Raw genomic sequence first — 21,808 nt, forward strand, 5'->3', positions numbered from 1 at the left:
TCGGCGGTCTCACTGCTCTAATATCTGCATCCCGTTATGGCCACACTCAAATCGTCCAGCTTTTAGTGAAAAAGGGGGGCGATATCAACAAGTCCGACCAAGAGGGAGACACTCCACTGATCATAGCAGCTACCGAGGGGCATGTGGATATTGTCCGATTCTTGCTGGAAAGTGGGGACGACGTCGATAAAACGAGCAAAGATACGAACACTCCGTTGATCTGTGCGGCCACAAATGGCCAACTGGGAGTCGTGCAGCAGTTACTGGAACACGGGGCAGACATTAACCAGACCAACCAATTTGGCTCTACTGCTCTTTTAAGGGCTGCAGACTGTGGCCACACTAGCGTAGTCAAGTTCCTGCTGGAACGCGGAGCTGCTATTGACTTGTCCACCAATGACGGATACACGCCGCTTCTCTATGCTGCTTTAGGTGGACATGTGGATGTGGTGGAGTTCTTACTGGACAAAGGCGCCGATATCCATGTCACTAATGACACTGGTGGTACTGCGCTTACTTGGGCTGCTTCAAATGGACACTTGGGTGTGGTTAAGCTTCTATTGGAGAAAGGGGCTAGCATTGATGTAGCTATGGATGACGGAGTCACGCCTCTCATGCAAGCCGCTGCAAACGGTCACGATAAAGTTGTTGAGGTCTTATTAGATGCTGGAGTTGACATCACAAAGACTAGCAGCACCGACTTCACTGCTCTCATGTACGCGTCTATCAAAGACAATCTTGACGTCGTTCGTCTTTTGTTGGAGAGAGGAGCTGAAGTCAATGAGGCGACACATCTAAGATCCATGCCTTTGATTTTGGCTGCTGAGAGAGGGTTCACTGAAATCGTGCGTCTGCTGTTGGAGAATGAAGCTGAGATAAATTACACAAGCAGCAGAGGTGCTACTGCACTGGGTTACGCTGCCGAACGTGGCCATATTGAAGTGGTGTGTCTTCTCCTGGAGAGAGGAGCTGGGGTTGATACAGCAGATAATGGAGGAACGACGCCTCTGATGTCATCAGTATCATCCGGCCACGTTGAGACTGTGCGTCGGCTATTGGAGAAGGGAGCAAGCATTGACCAGGCCGATAACGCTGGGTATACTGCTCTCAACTACGCTGCACTGAATGAGCACATCGAATGTGTGCGTCTTCTTGTAGAAAATGGAGCGGACATGAACCACTTGACCCCTGACGGAAGCATGCCTCTCGCGGCGAGTTGCTCTCTAGCCAATGTTGATATCGCTCGCCTGTTGATCGAGAGTGGAGCAGCCGTTGAAGTATTGGAAGAAACGAGAGTTTCTCCTCTGGTAGCTGCTGCTGGCAACGGTCTTCTTGACCTTGTGCGTCTCCTATTGGAGAAGGGCGCTGACGTGTCAAGAACGTTTTGTGGCGGATTGACGGTTCTCAGTGCTGCGGTCCAAGAGGGACACACTGAAATTGTGGAGCTACTTATTGAGCATGGAGCTGCCATTGACGCCACGTTGGACGATGGGTCGACTGCAGTCATGATGGCAGCGCTCTTTGGCCAACCAGAAGCGATCCATATCCTATTGAACCACGGTGCTAATGTGGATCTGGCTGACGCGTCCGGAAAAACGCCCTTGATGCTGGCAGTTCAGTGTAGGCATGTGGAAGTGGTGAAGCTGCTACTAAGCGCTGGTGCAGCTGTAGATGCCAAGACATACGATGGGGAAACTGTGTTGCGCTTGGCCGGATATGCAGGGAACGTCGAGTGTGCTCGCTTGCTGTTAGATAGCGGAGCGGATGTCAACTTGACTGGGAAAAACAATTGCTCGGCCTTGCAAAGCGCAATATTCAATGGACATATCGAGGTTGCCAGGCTTTTACTAGCTAGTGGTGCGAGGAGCAACTCTGCGGACGGCGACGGAGACTCCGCGCTCCATGAAGCTGTTCTGCACGGATATCTCGAGATCGCGCGCTTACTGTTAGAATATGGAGCTGATGCGAATGCAGTGAACTTGCTGGGATGGACGCCGCTCACTGTAGCTTGTCAGCGTGGATATACCGAGATTGCAACTCTCCTTGTTGAAAAAGGTGCTGCTGTGAATGTGAGAACGAGTGAGGAGCGGACGGCGTTACTATTCGCTGCTGAAGAGGGATTTTTGGAGATCGTACGTCTGCTTGTGGACCATGGCGCCAATATAAACGTACTAGATGTGGACAATCAAACACCGTTGATGAAAGCTGCGTACAGAGGACACGAGGAAATCGTTCGTTTGCTTCTGGACAACAACGCAGACGCGGAAATTGTAAACAGTTCGGGTCAAACTGCAGCGGAAATTGCTCGTGTTAATTACAGAACCGAGGTCTCGTGGATTCTCCAAGAATGTGCTGCCCAAGACTCAAACAAAGCGAGGAGTATTATCACGAGACAAAGCAAACCGGACTGGTTCATTCCGAGTCGTGAAGTTCGAAAAGATCTCGAACCTTTTTCTGCGAGTTCGTTCGGGAAAGTCTACCGAGGTTGGTGGTTGAGTACTCGCGTCGTTGTCAAGACGGTCACGGTAGCCACTGAACAGGAGAGTCGCACATTCCATCGAGAAGCGCGTATCTGGCAAAAGGCGAGACACCCGAACATCGTGCCATTCTTTGGAGCCTGTGACGAAGGTTCGACGTATTTTTTCGTGTGTGAGGAGGCCAAGAATGGCAAATTACTCGACTATCTCTACCACGCAAGAGAAGAGGGACGATCTTTGGTATGGCGGAAGCTGTTGGACGCTGCTCTCGGTCTGCACTTCTTGCATGAACGACACATCGTGCATACTGATCTTAAGTGTAACCAGATCTTGGTAAGTAAGGACGGTGTGGCGATGCTGACGGATTTTGGACTGAGCTTCTTGACAACAGAGCAGAGCGAAGACGAGAAAACGGTTGGCGCAATTCGTTGGAAGGCCCCCGAGGTGATTCGTAAGGAGAATCCAGTGGCTCCAAATGCGCTATCGGACGTGTATTCATTTGGTATGTGTGTGGTAGAGGCGGTGACTGGAGACGTACCGTGGGGTCAACATGTTCCAGACCCGGGCGTGAAGTTCCATGTAACTCGCAAGAAACTTTTTTTGCCTCGTCCAAAAGCTTTTGAGAATGACGCTGAGTGGGAATTGGTGGAGAAGATGTGTGCTTTTGAGCCGTCTGAACGGATGAAGTTGGTGGACGCGATTGAGAATATTCGTGGGTTTGCAGAGGAGGAACGATTCCAGGAGAGACTGCGACAGATTAAAGAGGGACCTGAAGACTTGGACTTCGCTGTGCGAGAGCTTCCAAAGCACTCAAAAATTTCGACGATGGGAAGTGTTCGGGCTTTAGCAAAGATGAAATCGCTCGGCAGATCCGTTCGAATGAAACGGGGAGAGGGAAACCTAATGACGGCGGCGTGAATCGTCTCCACAAATGGCGTTGGCCAAGGTTAACTTCTCTTCGTATCCGGACACTCAGATCGGACATGCCTTTATCGGTAATTTCGTCAATATCGAGATTTCTTTTGCAATATAAATCGATGCAGCAGTCTAAAAAGCTCTCAAGCTTCCCTTTTGATCTTGGCAATGGTACAGTACCATTGGTACTATGTCGATGCTGACAATTCGTTGAACGGAAAATCGAAAAATGACACTGTTCAGCATATCACCGAGGGGTGTCAAAGATACATGCAGACTCCGTCTAGGGGATGGCCTTCAACTTATGTACAAAGGTAAAAAAAAAAAATATCGGGTGTACGTAGTGGGATTGGTAAGTCGGATCCCTACTACATCACTGTAAAATCTACAGTTGGGATACGACCTTTTAATCCCTGGTAGGATCCGACCTATTTTAATTAAAATAAGAGAATATCTTCTTGAGCTGGGCACATGACATAGCGGTGACACAGAATCATGGCCACGCTACTAGAGGTCGTGAAGTGCTGAGCAGTGCATGAGAGAGATTTCCGCTGGTAGTGTGGAGGAGTACCTGGCATACTTGTAGTCTGGATGAGCGAGGTCATAGAATTAAAAAAAAAACTCCAAAAATCCAAGAACAGCATTTTTTGCATGGATTTTAGATGGTTAGGTACGGTGTATCTGTTGCTTCAAACTTGACTTGGATTTTGTATGGCACTCTTCGACAGCGCTCGAACCATGATTTTCTCTTTCAAAAACTTTCTGAAAACGTCATAAAGCACTTTTTCTGGAAAAAAGCTCTTGCCTTGACTGCTCATAGCTTATGGCCCACCATAATAAAAAAGATCAAAAGTGGGCCGAAAGCAATGCGCACTTTTTCTATACAAAGTACTTTTTTGGTGTCTAAACTTCAAGATTCTGTCTGAACTTGGATGGCATTCAGACGAAAAAAAGCCATTAAAATTTTAATGGGTTTTTTTCGTCTGAATGCCATCCAATCCCCTCGGTAGTCATTGTTTGTGGGAACAAACAATTTATTCCTGTCTAAGGGTATTCCTCACGGATGTACCAATCACGTATCAGCATTCTCAAGTTGTAGTACAGATACGCGGCTCCATTTTAGTGATCGGAGGAACGCTAATAGGAGTCGCTCAAACTCGCGGTTCTTCTGCCCGTGTATCGCGTTCTCAGCGTCATCCAAAACGCTTCTGCTGCTTCCACATATGCGTGTTCCCAACGGGTCCAAGTGGAATCGGTGGCGGTGGCTTCTGCAGCTTCAAGCACCTGGAACCCTCGCGCTGCATCCGTGGGGACTCTTGGCTGCTTTATTACGATCTCCCAGTCGTCTGTTAGACGGCGTGACGGCCTCGCACCACCGCTATCTGGACCGCGCCGCAGCTGCAGTCACGCAGAACCCAGTGCTGTTCCCCAATGGGTTTTTCTCCGATGGATGGGGCGATTTAAACACCCCAAGACGGATTCGAGAGCTGCTGCAGAGTCGACGTATGAGTGACGTCGTGACGCTAAAAGACGGAGAACCCAATTGGAACAGCGTCAGGAAGCTATCGGTAGCCAAAGTGGCGTTGCGCGAGGGAAAGTTTAGGAGTACATTGGATAATGCGCAACAATTGCTTCCAGAGGAGAGTCAGGATGCGTTCTGTGAATTGGTGACGCCGCTGGAGTGGGAACGAGAGGATCAAGGTATTCCACAGGGGAGAAAGGACCGACCTCTTGTGGGTAAGTGGATTGGTGGTTGGTTGTGAGATGACAGTGGTGAATAACCGCGTGGAATTACGTAGTGCTTCTACCGGGAACGGGAGAGCACGGATTCTTGCATCGGCGGACGGCAATTGCTATTCCACTGGCGAAGCAAGGAGTGGCCACTTTGGTACGTTGGGATTTGATCGGATCCTCTTTTTTTACTTGTTGGTGTGCATACTTGACACTTGCCGTTGTAGATTCTGGAAGGGCCTTTTTACGGAAAGCGCAAACCACAGCAACAAAAAGGATCGAAACTGCGCAGGTAATTCAGCATCGACTAGATAGTTTTGCAATATTGAGTGCTAAGTATTATCGCGGGGTTTTGTCTATAACAGGGTAAGTGATTTGCCGATTCTTGGCCAAGCAACAATTGAGGAGGCCAAGTCGTTGCTGGAACACTTCCGTAATTGCCACGGGTATTCGCAACTAGTTGTTGCAGGCAGCAGTATGGGCGGGTTACATGCTGCTATGGTCGCATCCGTGTTTCCCGGAGATGTTGGAGCAACGGCCTGGTTGGCACCACCTTCTGCTGTCCCTGTCTTCGCAGACGGGCTACTCTCTGGATCCTGCAACTGGCGATCGCTTTACAAACAACACGAACTACAGATGCTGGATAAAATGCTAACCGGACACGCAGTAGTTGAAACTTATGAAAAGCTGGTCGATGCTGTAGCCGACGCCGAGAAAGAGCATTCTGAACTGGAGCTTGATCCAGTCCAAGAAGCCAAGAAACGCATGAGGCTCTTCCTCTCGATCACAGACATCGACAATTTTCTGCCTCCACGACGATCGGATGCTGTTGTCTTCGTGTATGGGACTGAAGACGAGTATATTGGCTTCACTGAACCTCAGTGGCAGGTTAGTATGCTCTTGTTCACACTTACGTTCCGTACTGAGTTGTTCTTATAATGTTCTTACGATGATGTGTTTTCAGCGTATGCGTGAGCAGTGGAGACCAGCACATTTCAGAACCATCAAGACGGGCCACGTCAGCGGGATTTTGCTGGAGCAAGAAGCCTATCGCAAGACGATATTGGAGGTTGTGGATCTTTTGAAGGAGCGAAAAGCAGCAGTGGATTCCTCGTCTAAAACTGCTGTTGCCTCTGCGTGAAATGATTTTCGAAGACGTCTTGTACACCCAACTCAACACCATAATATTTGCAGGACTTCTGCACCTCAGCTGCTGTGGCCGAATGAGAGGTCAAGTACTAGCTATCAACTCTAGCTAGGTTAAGGCTTGTAACACACGTCGTTAAACCCACTTTCCTTGCGGTTGGCAGCCCCAGGTTGCGATGGACTCGTGTGTTGTATGACAACTTGTATCAGTTCAGTAGGCAGTACGACCCGGCGACTCTCGAATGCGTTGAAAGTTGCAAGAAGTTGCATTAACTGGGATGCGTCAGACACAGAAAGGAATAGAAAAGTTGCATACCAACAAACTTCGTAGCTGTAGCCGGCTTGCTTCTTGGTTTGTCCCTAATCCCGAACGTATTAACTGTAAAGTTGGTCAGAATTTTTTTTTCTTGTATCAGAACGCGACATTACGCTGAGCTAATCATTCGTGCAGACAACACACAATGATATCCTGATATGTGCTCATGACTGTGCGAAGTTCGCCACGTGAAAGGTTCTCTCGCCACATGATCTCTTCGATATGATGCTCTCCATGGAAGTAGACGCATAACCTCTTAAAAAGCGTAAAGACTGGGTTGGGTTTGGCAATCTTGGCCAGATACGCACGCTCTTGATCTGTGAACAATAGCTGACTAGCCACACTCATCACTTGCGCCATAGGTACACGTGAGTCTGCAGCAGGATTCTCATCCAGCGGTGCTGGCACAGGGGACGGCGCCATGGCTGCTGGGTTCATTGGCGGAGTCTGAGCTATAGGCAAACTACCAGGCGCACTGGTGTTGGTCGCGCTACTATTGACTCGTTGCCGACGGAAACTAGACGCCAATAAAGCAGGAGAAGAGCTCCCCACTGATGATGCACCATTACCGAGCTCTGCAGCATAGTCTCCATCGGACGGGATCATAAAATAGATGTAGCGGTGAAGCTGTACAATGAAACGCTGTTGTAGCAGCCAGATGAGCATGTGGATGTACTCGGTCTTCTTCGCCGTCGACAAGGTCTTCATGTACTCTCCAATACGTCGAGAACCCGAGAAGGTCGACAACACTTCACCCAACTCATAAGGAGCAAATTTGCGTCTAAACTCCAACGCAAGAGGTGACGTAACGTGTAGATCTGCCTTCGCATTGACTTGATAAATATTGTACAGGGTGATAGCATCCACAATACGCCCGAAACCCCAATAAACGAGATGTGCTGCTAGTCGAAAAACCTGGTGAATAGGCACACCAGTCTCAAGTGCAATATCTTGGAAGCTCTTGAGAGGATTCACAGCATCAACCAGATCACGCAGTTGTCGCGCATGGTCTACAGGTAGTTTGCTAAGGATATCCTCTTTATCGGCCAGTAACAGAAGCGTGTGGTATGGTCGTAAGCTTGCCATCTTCACCGTAACAGCGTCCGTTAGAGTTAGCGACAGCTTCACCCATCCATTCAGTACGACATGAGCGGCTCCAGATTCTTCCAGTCCATGGAAAACTCGCTTCAAGTCATTGGCCAGTACACTTTTCCCTAACGAAACATCAATTAAAGTCTGCGGATCCACCTCCACTGTCGACGATCCGTTCTCCCCGTCCTTCCTGTGGTGATGATGGTGCATTAAGCTCGACCCACTGGTGGCAGTATTTCCTCCCGTATTACTTGTGAGGCTACTGCCACTCGTCGCACCGGCTGCCACCGCTGCACTTACACTGTTCCCACTGGTGACACCTGGAATTCCATTATTGTTGCTCCCTGCATTGCGTTCACTTTGAGCTAATTCGTCCCTTAATTGTAGCAACTCCCTCACTTCTTTTGACACAAAACCCACGCGAAGTTCCTCGTGTAAAAGTCCATTGGCCAACTGCGCCGCTACAGTGTGGAAAGCTTGAGCGCTGCTCCGTCTTCTGGCTAAAAGTTCCTCCTCATCTGCCTGTTGTAAAGGAAGCAAATGCGTGTCAATAGTCCCATCCATAGCGTCAGCAGGTCTTGATACTTGTGGAGGACGGTCTTCCAGTGCGAAAATGATGTTGAACATAGTCGTCTCGTTCCCCGTTGCACCGGTGGAGCTGTTTGATGATTGCTCTACAACTGTAGAGGATGCTCCTGTGGCCGATGTTGAGCCGTTTGTCGTCGTAGAGCCACCACTGGGGCCATCCGCAGGTGCCGTTGCCGGTAATCGACGCGACACAAGCACTGGGTGGCTAACGAAACGCAGATCGTCTACTACAAGCTCGAAGCTGGCGTTGCATAGTGCGTTCTTGGGCCGGAAGAGCTTCGCTAAGAGGGGGGCAGGAAGCGTGTGAAAACTAGAGCCATTCTCGCTGGAAGGAGCGGGGTATCGGAAGGCTAGGTTGCAGCCCTTGCTGATGTCGTCCACCACGAGCGCAACGCCCAAGAGGCGGCAGCTACCAGCGAGATGGCCACCTGGACTGAGGTTCATTTCCTTTATGCTCGTAAACTGTTAGGACTCGAATCAAGTAAAGTTAGAAATAGAAATAGAGCTAAGCAGTGGAATAGTGCATTTGAACGGAAAATTATTTTACTTTCACTATTCTAAGTACAATAGATACGATCACCTGAAGATCCTTGAAAATCCAAGAGACGCATAGATTTGAATCCAACCATTTGACACACAAGTCGCAGCATGGCTCTCCTGGCGACGCTTCTAGCGATGTGCGGGCTTCTGGGCTTCACGTGGTGGTTATTGACCCACTACAAAGACGCCAAAGTGCCCACAGTGGTTCATGCTGCCGTGTTCTCAACTTGGGTGTTGGGGTTCCTGGGTCTGATCTTGCTGCCAATGGATCTGGCCACCAATGGTCTAGTCGCGAGTTCTCAATCAGCCGGCAATGTAGCAGAAGAGAAAGCTAGTTTTAGAGAGTATCTAGCCGTCTGGAGACTGCTGTACTGGGCCACGTTCCTCATGAGCTGGGTAGGACTTCCATTCTTGGTGGAATTCCGTCAAAACGGCGAGTTTGAGCTCGACAAGCGGATACTGAGTTCTTTTAGGCACTTGGTCTTCCATTGGACAGTGTTGGCTGGTGGGTTGTTTATCGTGGCTCTATACTTGATCTTAGTCGACCATTTATCGCTGTATGGAGTCCTGGGACTTGCTATGGCAGCCAGTAACACGTACGGACTGCTGTGGGTCATCGCACTATTGGGGTACGGTCTCGTGGAGATCCCAAGAGGATTCTGGATTCGACGACTGGATGGAGCACAGCTTCAGATACTGCACTTTGAAGCCGTACAATTACAGAATGAACGGATGGAGGCGAGGTTTGAGTACGACGATGTGGTAGCTGATGTTCACGATGCCTATCAGCGCATGGTGCAGGCCGAGAGCGATGCAATCATCCTTACCAGCGAGATGCAGTACGTCAAGACTTGTCTCCTACAAGTCGTAGCTGCGATCGAGAAAAGTAAACCTGCTTTTAGAAGACTTGACACCTCTAACGATACCAAACGAGGCTCAAAATCAGTCTCATTCTCTGACAGCAAAATGAAGCGCGGAGTCAGTAACATCGGTCGAGCATCTCGTAAGGCTCCAACTCTTACAGAAACGATTGAGCTGCATCGTCGTGTGCGTATCGCACAACTGGAACTACGTCGATGTGATCAAGCCTTCTTGGAGCTCTGTATCAACGTCGATATATTGCAGGATCGCAGTGCACAGCGTGCATTACCCGCAGGTAGCTTATACCCGGAGACGTCAGCACTTAACCGTCTGCACAACATTTTCCTGAACATGCGACACCAACTTCGTCAGTGGGTCACGTCTCCTGTAGCAATTGTATGTGCTGTGGTTACGGGGTTTCTATCTCTTTGTGTGGTTTGGGGCGAGCTTACAATGGGATGGCGTAGATCATCGCTATCTCTATTCCGCTTCATGATCGCTGTTGAGGCTATGGAGACCAGCAGCAGTCTACGCAGTGCGACGGAGCTCATATCGGCGTTGGTGCTCGTGTATTTGGCCCTTTGTTGCTACAGGAGCCTCTTCACCCTTCGATTGCCTGGTAAATACGTGCTACGTGCACACGGCAACTCGACTGAGCTCTGTCTCCTAAAGACTTCGATTTATCAGTGTCGTCTGCAGTTTGCGTTGGGACAGAACGCTTTGCTCCTACTCCGTGGTGGAGGGCTGGCAGAGGGGACTGCTTTTAATGCCCTTTTGGCGAACACTCGTGTCGTTCATGTCTTTGGAAGAGGCTTCGCTGTATACGCACCACTCGCGATGATCGCGTTGGCAGTGTTTACACTAACCAACGGATACGCTCGAGTCATGCGTCGTCTTGGAATTGAGCAATACGAGCAGATAATTCCTGGTGATTCGACGCATGCTGCTTCTATTGCTGAAGGTGAAAGATTGGTGCAACAAGGACTGGAACGATTCCGCGTGCTCATATCCCGTAAGAAGAAAATTTACGAGACGGGAGCTGCCGGTGGTGGGTCTTATGGTTTTGCCTCTGCTGCTGCTGGGACCCAATCTCTACTGATTGATGATGAGGAAGATGTTGCTCACTCAAGCACCAGTGAAGGTATTGTATAAAGGATAAACTTCCAGTGTCGGCAAGATATCAAGTTAAATGAAACCAGACAATTAGATGTTAGTTTCTTCCGTTTTAATGCAGCATCTTAATCCTGTAGATATTCGTTGTTTGGCTTGTCGAGCTCCACTGAGAACTCGGAGTCGTCTGCTTCGCTAGGTTTCTTTTTGCTTTGCTTTCGTTCTGGTGAGATTGATGCTCTACTGTCTTGACGACACATACATTGTCGAAGGAATTCTTCTCGCTCACGCCGGACGACCTCACTCTCTTGCGGATCTTCATCATCCTCTTCCTGATTATTGCCACGCACTAGTGCTACTCGAACAGGAACATCGTCTTGTCTTGCCTTGCACCGCACTAGTTGTTTCTGGAGAAGATCCGAGTGGGCTCGCTCTTTCTGCAGTTGGCTTTTCACACAACGTAGTTCTGCATTCGCCTTGACTGCAGCGAGTTTGTAAACTGGTAGTTTCTCTGCTATACACGCACGAGACGATTTGAGCTCCTCTGTAGAGTGCGCAAGTTGACGGCGCAGCTCCGTATTTTCTCCCTGAAGCTCTTCCACCTGAACATTCAACTTGAAGATATCAAAGTGCTGATCTTCCCTGTGTACTATGTTGTCACTGCTACACATAGAACTTCGAAGTTGTTGTCGCTGATGAATGGCCTCCACTTCTTCTGCCAAGGACTTCGCAAGTGCTCGCAGGGCTACAATTTCTTCTTCTTGTCTCTGGTGATCTATCAGTACTCTCTCCAATTGCTCACGAAGACATTGGCACTCTGCTATGTGGTCGAGTGCGTTACTTTCATCACTGCTCCAGTTTGTTCTGCTGTGTGAAGATGGTTCGGTTTTCTTTAAACCCAAGATGGATGAAGCAACATCTCTCGACGGACGCTTCTTAGTTGTCTTCTTTACTGGGTTTCGAGTGGTCTGGGTGCGAGTGCTAAGTCGCGTTGAAGATCCTAGTCGACTTCGTCGAGGATCAACAGGGGTGGCAGTCGGAAATGTACGTCGCTTCATGAAATCTTGGCTAAGATCGCGGTGTGCCTAAAATTGTATTAATAACTTCTTCAATTTTGTCGCGACTGACACTTTTATTTTTCAGGAATGCAGGAAGAACTTCAGGTTCATCATTTACCCCGCCGCGAGAAGAAGCGTCTTGTAAAAGGGTGGCATGCCATACAAGCGCCGCCAGATAATTCTTGTTCCGTTGCTACTGATGAGCTAAGTGAAGACGATCGTATAGGACGCTCTGGCAGTATGCGATCGCTGTTTGCTACGCCACCTGGAGCGTTGTCGTATGAATGTGAACAGACAGGTACATGGCGCAGTACGTCTAACTCTACCCGGGACTGCTATGATCGGCACAATCGTCAGCAAAAAGAAAAACTACCCAAAACAGCCGGTCAAGTGAAGCATGCGTATCGAGCTCGAGCTCGAAGAGAAGAGGCTCGCGATGCTTCCAATGCAATTCGAAAACGAGATATAATATTGGAGCAGCGGAGAGGAGCACAATGGCGGGAACGTGACCGGCAAACAAAAACAAAAAAGCAACATTCATCGGCGATGGAACCCCAACAAGACATCGCCAACGAAGAAAATAACGAAGAAAAGGTATCTGCTGGCGTTTCTGAAGGTGAGTTTGATAGCAGGTTTCAACTGCTGAACTTGCCTGTAGACGCGATTATGACCAACACTGAATATCGAGGCGAGGTGCTGCGAAGAATTCGCCATCAACTTTCCAACGGTAGTGAGGTTCTCTTGCAAAGTGACTGTGCAAGCGTCAGCGACACCATGAAAAGCGCGCGCTTGATGTTGCAAACGCTTTGTACGCAGAGTCTTGCTTATTGTGTCCGTGATCAAAACGTAGTCCCCGATACAATCAGTTTGTCAACATCCATAACTCGATTATCTCTGCGGTTAAGTCCACGATACCAGTCGATATAGCCGACGATTTCGCTGAACTGCATGTAATCTAGCGAAATGTTCATTAGAGAGAACATTTTTGAAGTAGTTGGGAACGAAATAAAATGCCAACAAGAAGAAGAAGATTGCAGCGCTACCGATAGCCCCAGAAAATCGTTTGATTTACATGTAGTCAACGAGTTTGTAATCCTGAAACCTCAGGTTGAGAAATCTCGCGGTTTACCTCGCAATAGAAGCATACAAAATAAGATTTAAGATTGCAGCAAAACTTTTTTAATTACGTTTTTTATCCTCAACCAATCAAAAGCCTCATATTTTCCGGTACGGTAATGGCATGGAGGAGGAGTTCAGCGCTGCATTGGCGTTCCTGAATGGGCTACAGCAATACGACAACTTCGAGGCAAGCGAATACGGTGCTGGATATTACTTCTTACATGAAAGTGGCGAGTGGGCAGACCACTTCCAGTTCCTCGAAACGCTGGATGACGACGAATCAGCAGTTCAGGAAGCTCCTAACGCTTCTAAGAAACAAGTAAAGAAGAGGACGAAGAAAAAAGGGTTTAACCCGAACAAGGCTCGTGAGGATCTTCGCGCTGAAGTGAGAATACTAAAAAACGAAGTAGAGGAGCTCGAGTTTATTCGGAAGCGGTTTCAAACCATTCAAAGCCGACGGAAGACCAATAACAACGCAGCTACTTCAAGCCACGGAATGGGAGAAGCATCATTGTGGAAAGAGATTTGCGCTCATCAGATCAAGCGGCGACTGAGAACTGAACGGGAGAATGTTGTGCTGAGGAGGAACTGTGAGAAGGTGATACGCGTCGTAAACAGCGTGAAAAACCTGCTCAAAACGCGACCAGCCCTGTGGCATATGACAAGCTCCGAAACTCGTATTAGAACCAGACGAATTGAAATTCCTAACGGATACATGAACGACATGGTAGCAAGGATCTTTGACGAGCTTGCAGCTGGAGTCGAGGCTTCCTATTGTAACGTGAAGCAATCGAAAAGCCGCTCGGGTCTCGCAGATTCAGCGTCACAGACACCGCTACTCACCGATGGCGTGAAGGGCAGACCCAGAGAGGTTTTCGATTGTAGTATATTACCCTTTGGTGTGGTTGAAATCAGCGATGCGTGGTGGGAAGACTGGCACACTTACAGTGGTCGAACCGTACAGGACACCGCAGACATGGTTGCAGAAAGTTTTGGGTTAGAAATTTACGATGTGGCGGCTAACATTTCCGCCACATTTTACGCACAGCAGGTCTTACGCCGATACGCGGAAGACAATCGTGTCGTCTTCGTTTGGAACGCGTACATTGAGCCCATCTCATTCAAAGGCAAGCGGGTCCGTGGCGCCTACTATATAGAGAATAGTAACGCGATCATCAAACCTCAAGGCCGTGAACGGAACGAAACTCTTACGCAGGTATCATGCCAAGAAGTTGTTACCCCCCACTTTTTGGACGCGAAGTTAACAAACGACCCCAAGATTTCCGCTTTGACAAGCGTTCTCATGAATTCGATGTCTCCGTACTATACGGAACGGACTAAAACGATTGAAACCTTGCTACTGGACCGTGCGATTCAAGCAAGACGCTGTAATTTAAAATAGTATGACCATTCTGGGCTCGTTTATAAGAAGAAAAAAATCATGTTAGTAAAGTTAAAATATGCAGGGCTTCCTATTGAGGGCTGAATGACACTAAATATGAATAAACACAACTTCGATCTTGCAGAGCATAACAAGCTCTAAAAGGCCACAGTCTAACGCGAAGGTGCTCGGTAAGCGTCTGAGAATATCGGGGATGTTCGCTTTTTGCATTGTTCAAGTCAAGTAATGTAGTCCACATAATATGTGTAAGCCACATCAATAATAATAAGCCACACCAATAATAAAAGCTGCAGGACGGACGCTATACCTTGAACTACCACACGTATCGATGGAGAGCTCCGACTCGCTTGATGCAGCCTTCGTTAATGGAACGTTTCAGCTAGATGATACAAACGGTGATGGTGCAACAGGATATTTGTCTTCACTGGGCGGCGAGGAGTGGGACCCTGAGGTTCTTCTAAGCGCAATGGATAGCGATTTCGGAGGAGGCTATGGTCCAGAATTGCTACCTATAACCCCATTCCAATGGGTAAACGCGCCAAATGTGGAGAATACTTTGATCGAAGAGTCAGCGCCACCACAACGAAAGAAAAAGAAGCTCAACTACGATCCGAACAAGGCAAGAAATGAACGTCGCTTCCAGCTAATCGAACTACGGGACGAAGTCAAAGAGCTCGAGATGAAGCTCAAGCAGTTGCAAATAATCCGAATCAAGAAGAAGCCTACAGGCGCTCAACATAAGAAATACCGATCGAATCATACCAAGTCCACCGGTATGTCTGCGGTGTGGAAGGAGTTTTGTATTCGTCAGCTGGAACAACGACTCAGAGCTGAACGGGAAAACATACATTTAAAGAAGAGTTGTGAAAGGGAGATGGAAGTCGTCAAAGGTCTGAGGAAGTTGCTGTACCGGCACCCATCCCAACGGGATATCATGTATCTGGGAGAAAATACTCGTACAAGACGTATCGATATCCCTACTGGGAGTCTGAAGCAGATGGCAGCAATGATCTTTGACGAGCTGTCGACTGGCGTCGAGAATTCCTATCGGATCGCAGAAGTCGTTATTGAGATTAACAGCCCTGTGCCGACGCATAAAGTGACGCAGAAACCGCTACTACGTGATGCCATGAATGGTATGCGCATGGAAGTGTTCGACCACCATATCTTGCCGTTCGATATGCGTGCAACTGGCGATGCATGGTGGAAACACTGGCATAATTACAGAGGTCAAAGCTGTGAAGCAGGCAACGTGGTCGCAGAAAGTTTTGGATTGGAATTCACTGACGTGATGGCGAACACAACGGCCACGTTCTACGTGCAGCAGATCTTACATCGACATGTTGAAGACCACCGAACAGTAATTGTCTGGAACGCGTATATCGAGCCATTCATGTTCGAAAACGAGCGCGTTAGTGGCGTCTATTTCCTAGAGCAAAGCCATGTGATTATCAAACCTGACGACCAATACTCCTCCTCTGAAGGTGCAGTCCCAACTCGAATGTCGACCTGCGAGATCATCTCGCCCCACTTTTTAGATCCGAAGTTGAAAGAAGACCCCAAAATTACTGCTTTGACCGATTTTGTAGCCAGCTCGCTGTCTTCCAACATCATGATGCGCAACGAGAAAATTGAGGACATGCTGTTGGACCAAAGTCTGCGGCAACGTAGATAAAACACCCTCCGCTTCAAGTTGCGGTGATCCGGTCAACCATTGCGTATGCTCTTTAGATTACGTGAAGTTCTCGAGCTACAAACATGAGATCATTTATTTATCGCCGCATTGCTGCAGTACCTGGTCCAGCAGCAGTGTCTCTACCATCTCGCTAAGCGCCATGATGTTGGTGGACAGCGAGCTCACCAGAAAGTTAATCACTGCCATCGTTTTTGCGTCTTCTTTCAGCTTCGGATCCAAAAAGTAGGGTGTGATCACATAGCAAGTCGACACTCGCGTAGCATAGCCATTGCTTCTCCCACAAACCCGTTCAGAGCTCCAAGATTCAGGCTCGATCAGCACGTAATTTTGCTCAAGGAGGTAGACTCCACAGACGCGTTCGTTGGCAAATCCAAAGGGTTCCACATATGAATCCCACACAAACACAATGCGCTTATCTTCAATATGCCGGTGTGAGATCTGCTGAGCATAAGCTGTTGCAGAGATGTTGGTCTTAAAGTCGCTCATCTCGAGTCCAAAGCTCTCCGTGATCTCGTTAGCTGCGATATCTTGGAAGCGTTGACCTCTGTAGTTGTGCCAGTTCTCCCACCAAGCATCTCCAGTCGTACGCATGTCAAACGGCATGGTCCTTCTGTCGTAAAACTTCTTCTCTGTGCCCTTCAGCTTCTTTGTTTCATCAAGTAACCCGCTGTGCCTCACTAAATCCATCGGAACGGGGCGTGTGGTCTCGAAAACACTCTCCAATCTGCTATAGCACACCTTCACTCCAGCTGCGAGATCCTTGAAGATCATTGCTGCCATGCGTTCAATGTATCCAGCAGGAATATCTGTTCGTCGTGTCTGTTTCGTAAATTGAGGCTCCGTGTCATTCGACGTAGCATGTCGTTTGTAGAGCATCTTTTCCAAGCTCTTGACGAGTTGTTTCTCCTTTTCGTACTGCTTCTTCAGTTTCATATTCTCCTTCTCGGCCTCCAATCTCCTAACAAGCTGTCGTGAACATATCTCCTGCCACACAGGGGGAACTCCACTGGTATGACTCGGATGCTCGAAACTTTTCGGTCTCTTGTTACGGACGGTCTGTAGTCGTTGTAGAGTGAGCTCCAACTCTGCTACTTGCTCCTTCAGTTCAATCAGTTGGAAGCGACGTTCATCTCGAGCTTTGTTCGGGTTGAGTTTCTTCCTCTTCTTCTTGTTGGCCAACGTATTGACTGTGGTAGCTTCTGAATGGGACGTTTCTGCAACCCCACAGTCTCCGTTGTCATCCAGAAGGCTCCAATAGAAATCCGATGATGAGTCTGCAATAGACGAAGGGAATTGGGGTAATTGTAGCTCATTTGAAGCCGCCGGAGCCTCATCCAGCAAGGCCAGCGCCTCCTCTAGCTCCAACGCCATGCCTCCCAGCGTGTTCTAAGTTTGGCGGCCACTGATTGGCTCATTATATTCGTGTAAGATCACACAATTATCGACCACCGAGACTGTACGTCACGCTGTGTGACTCGTACACTGTTGCGGAACATGAACTCTGCGTCACTAGAGGAGACACTGGCATTCCTGGATGAGGAGCTGCAACAGCCTGATATTGCTGTAGACAGCAGTGTTGAAGGCTTACCGTTGTTTGGTGCTGATGCATGGGACCCGGAGGAGCTTCTAGCGTCGATCGACAACGATATCGGAGAGTTTCGCATTGAGTCGACGCCTTCCAGTGATTCCGTTGCTGAGGCTCAGCCACAATCAGAAAATACATCAACTCAGACTGCACAAAGCGTCAAGAAACAGGTCAAACCGAAAAGGAAGAGAAAGAAGCAGCTGAACTCGAATAGAGCTCGTGACGAACGTCGCTACGAGGTGGTGCGCCTGCGGAGAGAAGTGGAAGACATGGAGCTCACGTTGCAACAACTCAAGGAGATTCGAAGCCAGCAGGATCATAGTGGATCTACACGAGACAGTCAGTGTGAAGAGGAGGACGCAAGTGGAATTCCAGCAGTTTGGCAAGACATTTGCACTCGACAGCTAAATAGACGACTGAAAGCGGAACAAGAGAATGCCAAGCTGAAGAAACGCTGGGAAGAAGAGAAAAGGGTAGTCAAAAGCATCGAGAATATGCTGTTCAAACGCATGGCTCTCACTGGCAAGGCACATCCTGGAGCGAGCAAACACACGCGACGCACAAACCTTCCTGCGGAATACATCAAACGAGTCGCAGCCTTTATCTTTGACGAGCTTTCTGCTAGCGTCGAGGTTTCTTATCGTGAAGTAGAAGAAATTATTGCAGGCGATGGTCCAGTTCCGAAGAATGTGGTGACGCACCAACCGTTGCTACGTGGCGGCATGAAGGGAATGTATCGCAGGCTGTTCGACAAACGAGTGGTGCCTTTTACACTGTCGGAGACGGGCGATGCATGGTGGAAACACTGGCATAGTTACAGAGGCCAGAAGATGCCAGACCCGACGACTAATGTGGTCACTGAGAGCTTTGGACTGGAGATGACTGACCTCAAGACCAACGCTTCTGCTACATCCTACGGCCAGCAAATTTTACGCCGACACGTCGAGGAGAACCGCATCGTGTTCGTTTGGAACGCATATATAGAGCCGTTCGTATTCGAGAACCAGCCCGTTAGTGGAGTCTACTTGCTCGAGCAAAGTCATGTGCTTATCAAGCCAGTTGATCCCGACTCAAATTCAGAAGATGACAAGAAACATGAATGCTTCACCAGCATATCAACGTGCTATGTCATCACGCCGCATTTCTTGGATCCAGAGCTGAAGAACGATCCCAATACTACCACACTACTCGATTTCTTGGTCAGTGCGCTATCTGCCAATATCAGAAGACGCAACGAGTCAGTTGAGAATCTGCTACTGGATCAGGCACTGCACAAACACCACACGAACCTGTAAAATGTATGTAGCCACTTCGGTGATCGAAAATGTGTTCTGTACACCAAATATCAAAATCCACCAATCATAAACAAGTGTACAGTTGAAATAATGGCGCACGAGTCCCCGCTTGAGGAGATGTTCGACTTCCTCGGCGATGCAGTGGACCATTCTGGTAGCAGTGTAGAGCCTCTCCCAGCAGTGGACAGTATTGCATGGGACCCCGACCTGATCTTAGAACCCATGGGCAATGACGCTGAAGACGAGAGTTCGCATATACCTGACCGAACCGCTGCCAGGTCGTGCAATTCAAATGGAGCAACTGGCAGGACTTGTAGAGAACAAGTGCAACACATAACAACGAAAACGAAGAAGCGCAACAAGAACAAGGCTCGAGATGAGCGTCGCTTCGTCTTGATTCAGCTCCGTGACGAGGTGGAAAAACTGGAATTTACGCTCAACCAGCTTCAGAAAATGCGAGGCAAACAACACAAGACTACTGAACATTCAAGCCAGGACTCAGAGCAACACCATGGAGTGCCGGCTGTGTGGCAGGATATCTGTGCTCGCCAATTGCGTCAACGGTTAACAGCAGAACGCGAAAACGTTCGACTGAAGCAAGAGCTTGAGCGGGAGAAAGAGCTTGTCAAGAGCGTTCAGAAGCTGTTGTACAAGCGGCGAATGCCGAAGGAGACAGGGCCTGAAGCTAACAAACATACGCGACGCACTAATCTTCCTCCCGGGTATATTGAACGCATGGCCGCATTCATATTTGACGAGCTCGCCGCTGGTGTTGAGACCATGTACCAAGAGGTGACTGGTCTGCTGAAAGCGAGCAGTTCCTTTACGACAGTTCAGCGACCACTACTACGTGGTGGCGTGGAAGGGAAAGCGGAGAAACTCTTTGACAGAAAAGCTTTGTCGTTTAGCCAGCATGCAGCTGGTGAGGCCTGGTGGCAAGCTTGGCATGATCATCGGGGACGAAGCGTACAGGAGAGCGTGGGTGACACCATCGTCGAGACGTTTGGGTTGGAAATGAGTGATTTCAACGCGAATATTACTGCATCATCGTACGGACAGCAGGTTTTGCGGCGAAACATTCAAGACAATCGCGTCATGTACGTCTGGAATGCTTACATGGAACCTTTTGTCTTTGAAAATGAACGAGTCAGCGGCATCTACTTTCTGGAGCAATGCTTCGTGTTCATCAAGCCTGAAAATTTTCACCCAACGAATGGCACAGACGAGTCGTTATCGAGTCTGACAACCTGCTACACGATCACACCTTACTTTTTGACCCCGGAGTTGCGAAAGGATGTAAAGGCAAGGGCGCTAGTCGATTTTTTCGTGAGCTCCATTTTTGCGACTATAAAGTCGCGTAGCGAATATGTCGAGAATCTGCTACTAGATCAAGCGCTTGAGAAACTCAACTTTGGCTAGAAAGCTTACGTTGTCAAAAATAAATAAATAAAATCATGGATCTTTATTGTATTTTTTTGCGAACATTTTTTCATCGTAAACATATTATTAGTGGTGTTTTCTACACATATATTTTCCCAGTATTCAGTCGACATAATCAGGCAAGGACCACACATGCACGATAACAAGTTGACGGCAGCAGCGCCTCATGCCTTGTCGGATGGCACTGGCGATTCAGGAATAATTTCAGCTTTGGGTGACGATGAATTCGACCCGAATTTGCTTCTAGAAGCGCTGGACGGAGATTTCGAAGGCCTTGGTCTACCATCTCTATCTCCTGCAGTCCTAGATCCCAATACGGTGTTTGGGGAGACGAAGAGGAAGCGAAGGAAGCAGCTGAGGCCGAATAAAGCTCGTGAAGAGCGCCGCTTCCAGGTGGAACAACTACGAAAGGAAGTGGAAGACTTGGAGTTGACACTGAAACAGTGGCAGGAACGTCGGCGCAGGCTTCCCGCTAATTCGAACAAGGCCAATGAATTCGCCAACCACAGAGAAATAAGTGATGTCCCCGCTGTGTGGGAAGATATCTGTAAAAACCAACTCTGTCGACGACTGAAGGCTGAACGAGAAAATATTCGCCTTAAGAACCAATACAACGAGGAAATACAAGTCGTCAAGAAGGTCGAGAAACTGCTATACAAACGAAACATTCAGCGGAATGCGATGCAGTCCAATGTCACGAAACTCATTCGACGCACGAATCTGCCACCTGGATACATCCAGCGCATGGCCGCAGCTCTTTTTGAAGAGCTCTCAGCAGGTATCGAGATCTGCTACCTTTTAAACGAATCCGTACTTGGTGCAAATACTACTGTTCCTACTAGTATGGCGTCACGAATGCCATTGCTACGTGGAGGACTGAAGGGCGAAGAGAGAACACTCTTCGATAGAAGGATTCTTCCTTTCAGTATGCACAACATTAGTGAGGCTTGGTGGCGAGACTGGCACAACTACAAGGGTCATAAGGAGACCCCTGGCGACGTTGTCGTAGAGAGCTTTGGATTGGAAATGAGTGACTTCAAGACCAATACGTCTGTCTTATCTTACGGGCAGCAGATCCTAAGGCGGGATATTGAAGACGACCAAATCGTGTTCGTCTGGAACGCTTATCTGGAGCCGTTCATATACGACAATGAACAAGTCGGAGGCATTTATTTCCTGGAGCAATGTCACATGATCATTAAACCGGAGGCTGAGGACACTACGACTAATGAAGACGAGCTCGCTTCGTGCATGTCGAGCTGTTACGTCATCACTCCGTACTTCTTGGATTCAACACTTGAGAAGGACCCTAGGATTGCAGCTCTGGTTGATTTCCTGGTGGGCGCTCTGTTCTTCCATATGAAGGCCCAGAACGATACGGTAGAGGATCTACTCCTCGAACAAGCTCTACAGAGTCGTACATGTACCAACAAGTGA

At 48.6% G+C, this 21,808-nt stretch overlaps 11 protein-coding genes across 11 annotated transcripts in view; 8 read left to right on the forward strand and 3 right to left on the reverse strand.

Moving 5' to 3' along the window:
* PPTG_14143 (TKL protein kinase) overlaps positions 1-3,395 on the forward strand; it is a gene marked incomplete at both ends in the record, with an annotated part of 4,043 nt that extends 648 nt beyond the window's left edge. Inside the window, one exon of the mRNA XM_008911130.1 lies at positions 60-3,395. Within this exon, the coding sequence (XP_008909378.1) occupies positions 60-3,395 (3,336 nt within the window). The remainder of the gene's footprint in view (positions 1-59) is intronic.
* A 1,079-nt stretch (positions 3,396-4,474) lies between these two features.
* Positions 4,475-6,678, forward strand: PPTG_14144 (hypothetical protein). Its single transcript, XM_008911131.1, has 5 exons — positions 4,475-5,129; positions 5,192-5,280; positions 5,351-5,415; positions 5,489-6,011; positions 6,088-6,678. Exons 1-5 carry the CDS (start codon positions 4,616-4,618, stop codon positions 6,262-6,264), a joined length of 1,368 nt encoding a protein of 455 aa, XP_008909379.1. The 5' UTR covers positions 4,475-4,615; the 3' UTR covers positions 6,265-6,678.
* PPTG_14145 (hypothetical protein) lies at positions 6,520-8,752 on the reverse strand. Its single transcript, XM_008911132.1, has one exon. It carries the CDS (start codon positions 8,707-8,709, stop codon positions 6,709-6,711), a length of 2,001 nt encoding a protein of 666 aa, XP_008909380.1. The 5' UTR covers positions 8,710-8,752; the 3' UTR covers positions 6,520-6,708.
* A 135-nt stretch (positions 8,753-8,887) lies between these two features.
* On the forward strand, positions 8,888-10,946 carry PPTG_14146 (hypothetical protein). Its single transcript, XM_008911133.1, has one exon. The coding sequence runs from the start codon at positions 8,914-8,916 to the stop codon at positions 10,816-10,818; it is 1,905 nt and encodes a 634-aa protein (XP_008909381.1). The 5' UTR covers positions 8,888-8,913; the 3' UTR covers positions 10,819-10,946.
* On the reverse strand, positions 10,905-11,834 carry PPTG_14147 (hypothetical protein; the record flags this gene model as incomplete). The annotated part of the gene is made up of 1 exon (XM_008911134.1): positions 10,905-11,834. The coding sequence occupies one exon, from the start codon at positions 11,832-11,834 to the stop codon at positions 10,905-10,907; it is 930 nt and encodes a 309-aa protein (XP_008909382.1).
* Positions 11,835-12,997: 1,163 nt separating this feature from the next.
* On the forward strand, positions 12,998-14,502 carry PPTG_14148 (hypothetical protein). Its single transcript, XM_008911135.1, has one exon. It carries the CDS (start codon positions 13,075-13,077, stop codon positions 14,353-14,355), a length of 1,281 nt encoding a protein of 426 aa, XP_008909383.1. The 5' UTR covers positions 12,998-13,074; the 3' UTR covers positions 14,356-14,502.
* A 145-nt stretch (positions 14,503-14,647) lies between these two features.
* PPTG_14149 (hypothetical protein) lies at positions 14,648-16,454 on the forward strand. Its single transcript, XM_008911136.1, has one exon. The coding sequence runs from the start codon at positions 14,684-14,686 to the stop codon at positions 16,028-16,030; it is 1,347 nt and encodes a 448-aa protein (XP_008909384.1). The 5' UTR covers positions 14,648-14,683; the 3' UTR covers positions 16,031-16,454.
* On the reverse strand, positions 15,039-17,458 carry PPTG_14150 (hypothetical protein). The gene has a single exon (XM_008911137.1). It carries the CDS (start codon positions 17,420-17,422, stop codon positions 16,124-16,126), a length of 1,299 nt encoding a protein of 432 aa, XP_008909385.1. The 5' UTR covers positions 17,423-17,458; the 3' UTR covers positions 15,039-16,123.
* Positions 17,459-17,545: 87 nt separating this feature from the next.
* On the forward strand, positions 17,546-18,931 carry PPTG_14151 (hypothetical protein; the record flags this gene model as incomplete). The annotated part of the gene is made up of 1 exon (XM_008911138.1): positions 17,546-18,931. The coding sequence occupies one exon, from the start codon at positions 17,546-17,548 to the stop codon at positions 18,929-18,931; it is 1,386 nt and encodes a 461-aa protein (XP_008909386.1).
* Positions 18,932-19,015: 84 nt separating this feature from the next.
* Positions 19,016-20,401, forward strand: PPTG_14152 (hypothetical protein). Its single transcript, XM_008911139.1, has one exon. It carries the CDS (start codon positions 19,022-19,024, stop codon positions 20,348-20,350), a length of 1,329 nt encoding a protein of 442 aa, XP_008909387.1. The 5' UTR covers positions 19,016-19,021; the 3' UTR covers positions 20,351-20,401.
* A 102-nt stretch (positions 20,402-20,503) lies between these two features.
* Positions 20,504-21,808, forward strand: PPTG_14153 (hypothetical protein; the record flags this gene model as incomplete). Its single annotated transcript, XM_008911140.1, has 1 exon — positions 20,504-21,808. The coding sequence occupies one exon, from the start codon at positions 20,504-20,506 to the stop codon at positions 21,806-21,808; it is 1,305 nt and encodes a 434-aa protein (XP_008909388.1).

Source organism: Phytophthora parasitica (assembly GCF_000247585.1).
Source record: "Phytophthora parasitica INRA-310 unplaced genomic scaffold supercont2.40, whole genome shotgun sequence".
Taxonomy (NCBI): domain Eukaryota; phylum Oomycota; class Peronosporomycetes; order Peronosporales; family Peronosporaceae; genus Phytophthora; species Phytophthora nicotianae.

Excerpts from the sequence above, each read along its gene's own strand:
- PPTG_14144 (XM_008911131.1), top strand. The coding sequence starts at position 4,616 with ATGCGTGTTCCCAACGGGTCCAAGTGGAATCGGTGGCGGTGGCTTCTG. Across the intron at positions 5,416-5,488 it reads AAAGGATCGAAACTGCGCAG|GGTAAGTGATTTGCCGATTC; the intron begins GTAATTCAGCAT and ends TGTCTATAACAG. Across the intron at positions 6,012-6,087 it reads TCACTGAACCTCAGTGGCAG|CGTATGCGTGAGCAGTGGAG; the intron begins GTTAGTATGCTC and ends ATGTGTTTTCAG.
- PPTG_14145 (XM_008911132.1), bottom strand. The coding sequence starts at position 8,709 with ATGAACCTCAGTCCAGGTGGCCATCTCGCTGGTAGCTGCCGCCTCTTG.
- PPTG_14146 (XM_008911133.1), top strand. The coding sequence starts at position 8,914 with ATGGCTCTCCTGGCGACGCTTCTAGCGATGTGCGGGCTTCTGGGCTTC.
- PPTG_14148 (XM_008911135.1), top strand. The coding sequence starts at position 13,075 with ATGGAGGAGGAGTTCAGCGCTGCATTGGCGTTCCTGAATGGGCTACAG.
- PPTG_14149 (XM_008911136.1), top strand. The coding sequence starts at position 14,684 with ATGGAGAGCTCCGACTCGCTTGATGCAGCCTTCGTTAATGGAACGTTT.
- PPTG_14150 (XM_008911137.1), bottom strand. The coding sequence starts at position 17,422 with ATGGCGTTGGAGCTAGAGGAGGCGCTGGCCTTGCTGGATGAGGCTCCG.
- PPTG_14152 (XM_008911139.1), top strand. The coding sequence starts at position 19,022 with ATGGCGCACGAGTCCCCGCTTGAGGAGATGTTCGACTTCCTCGGCGAT.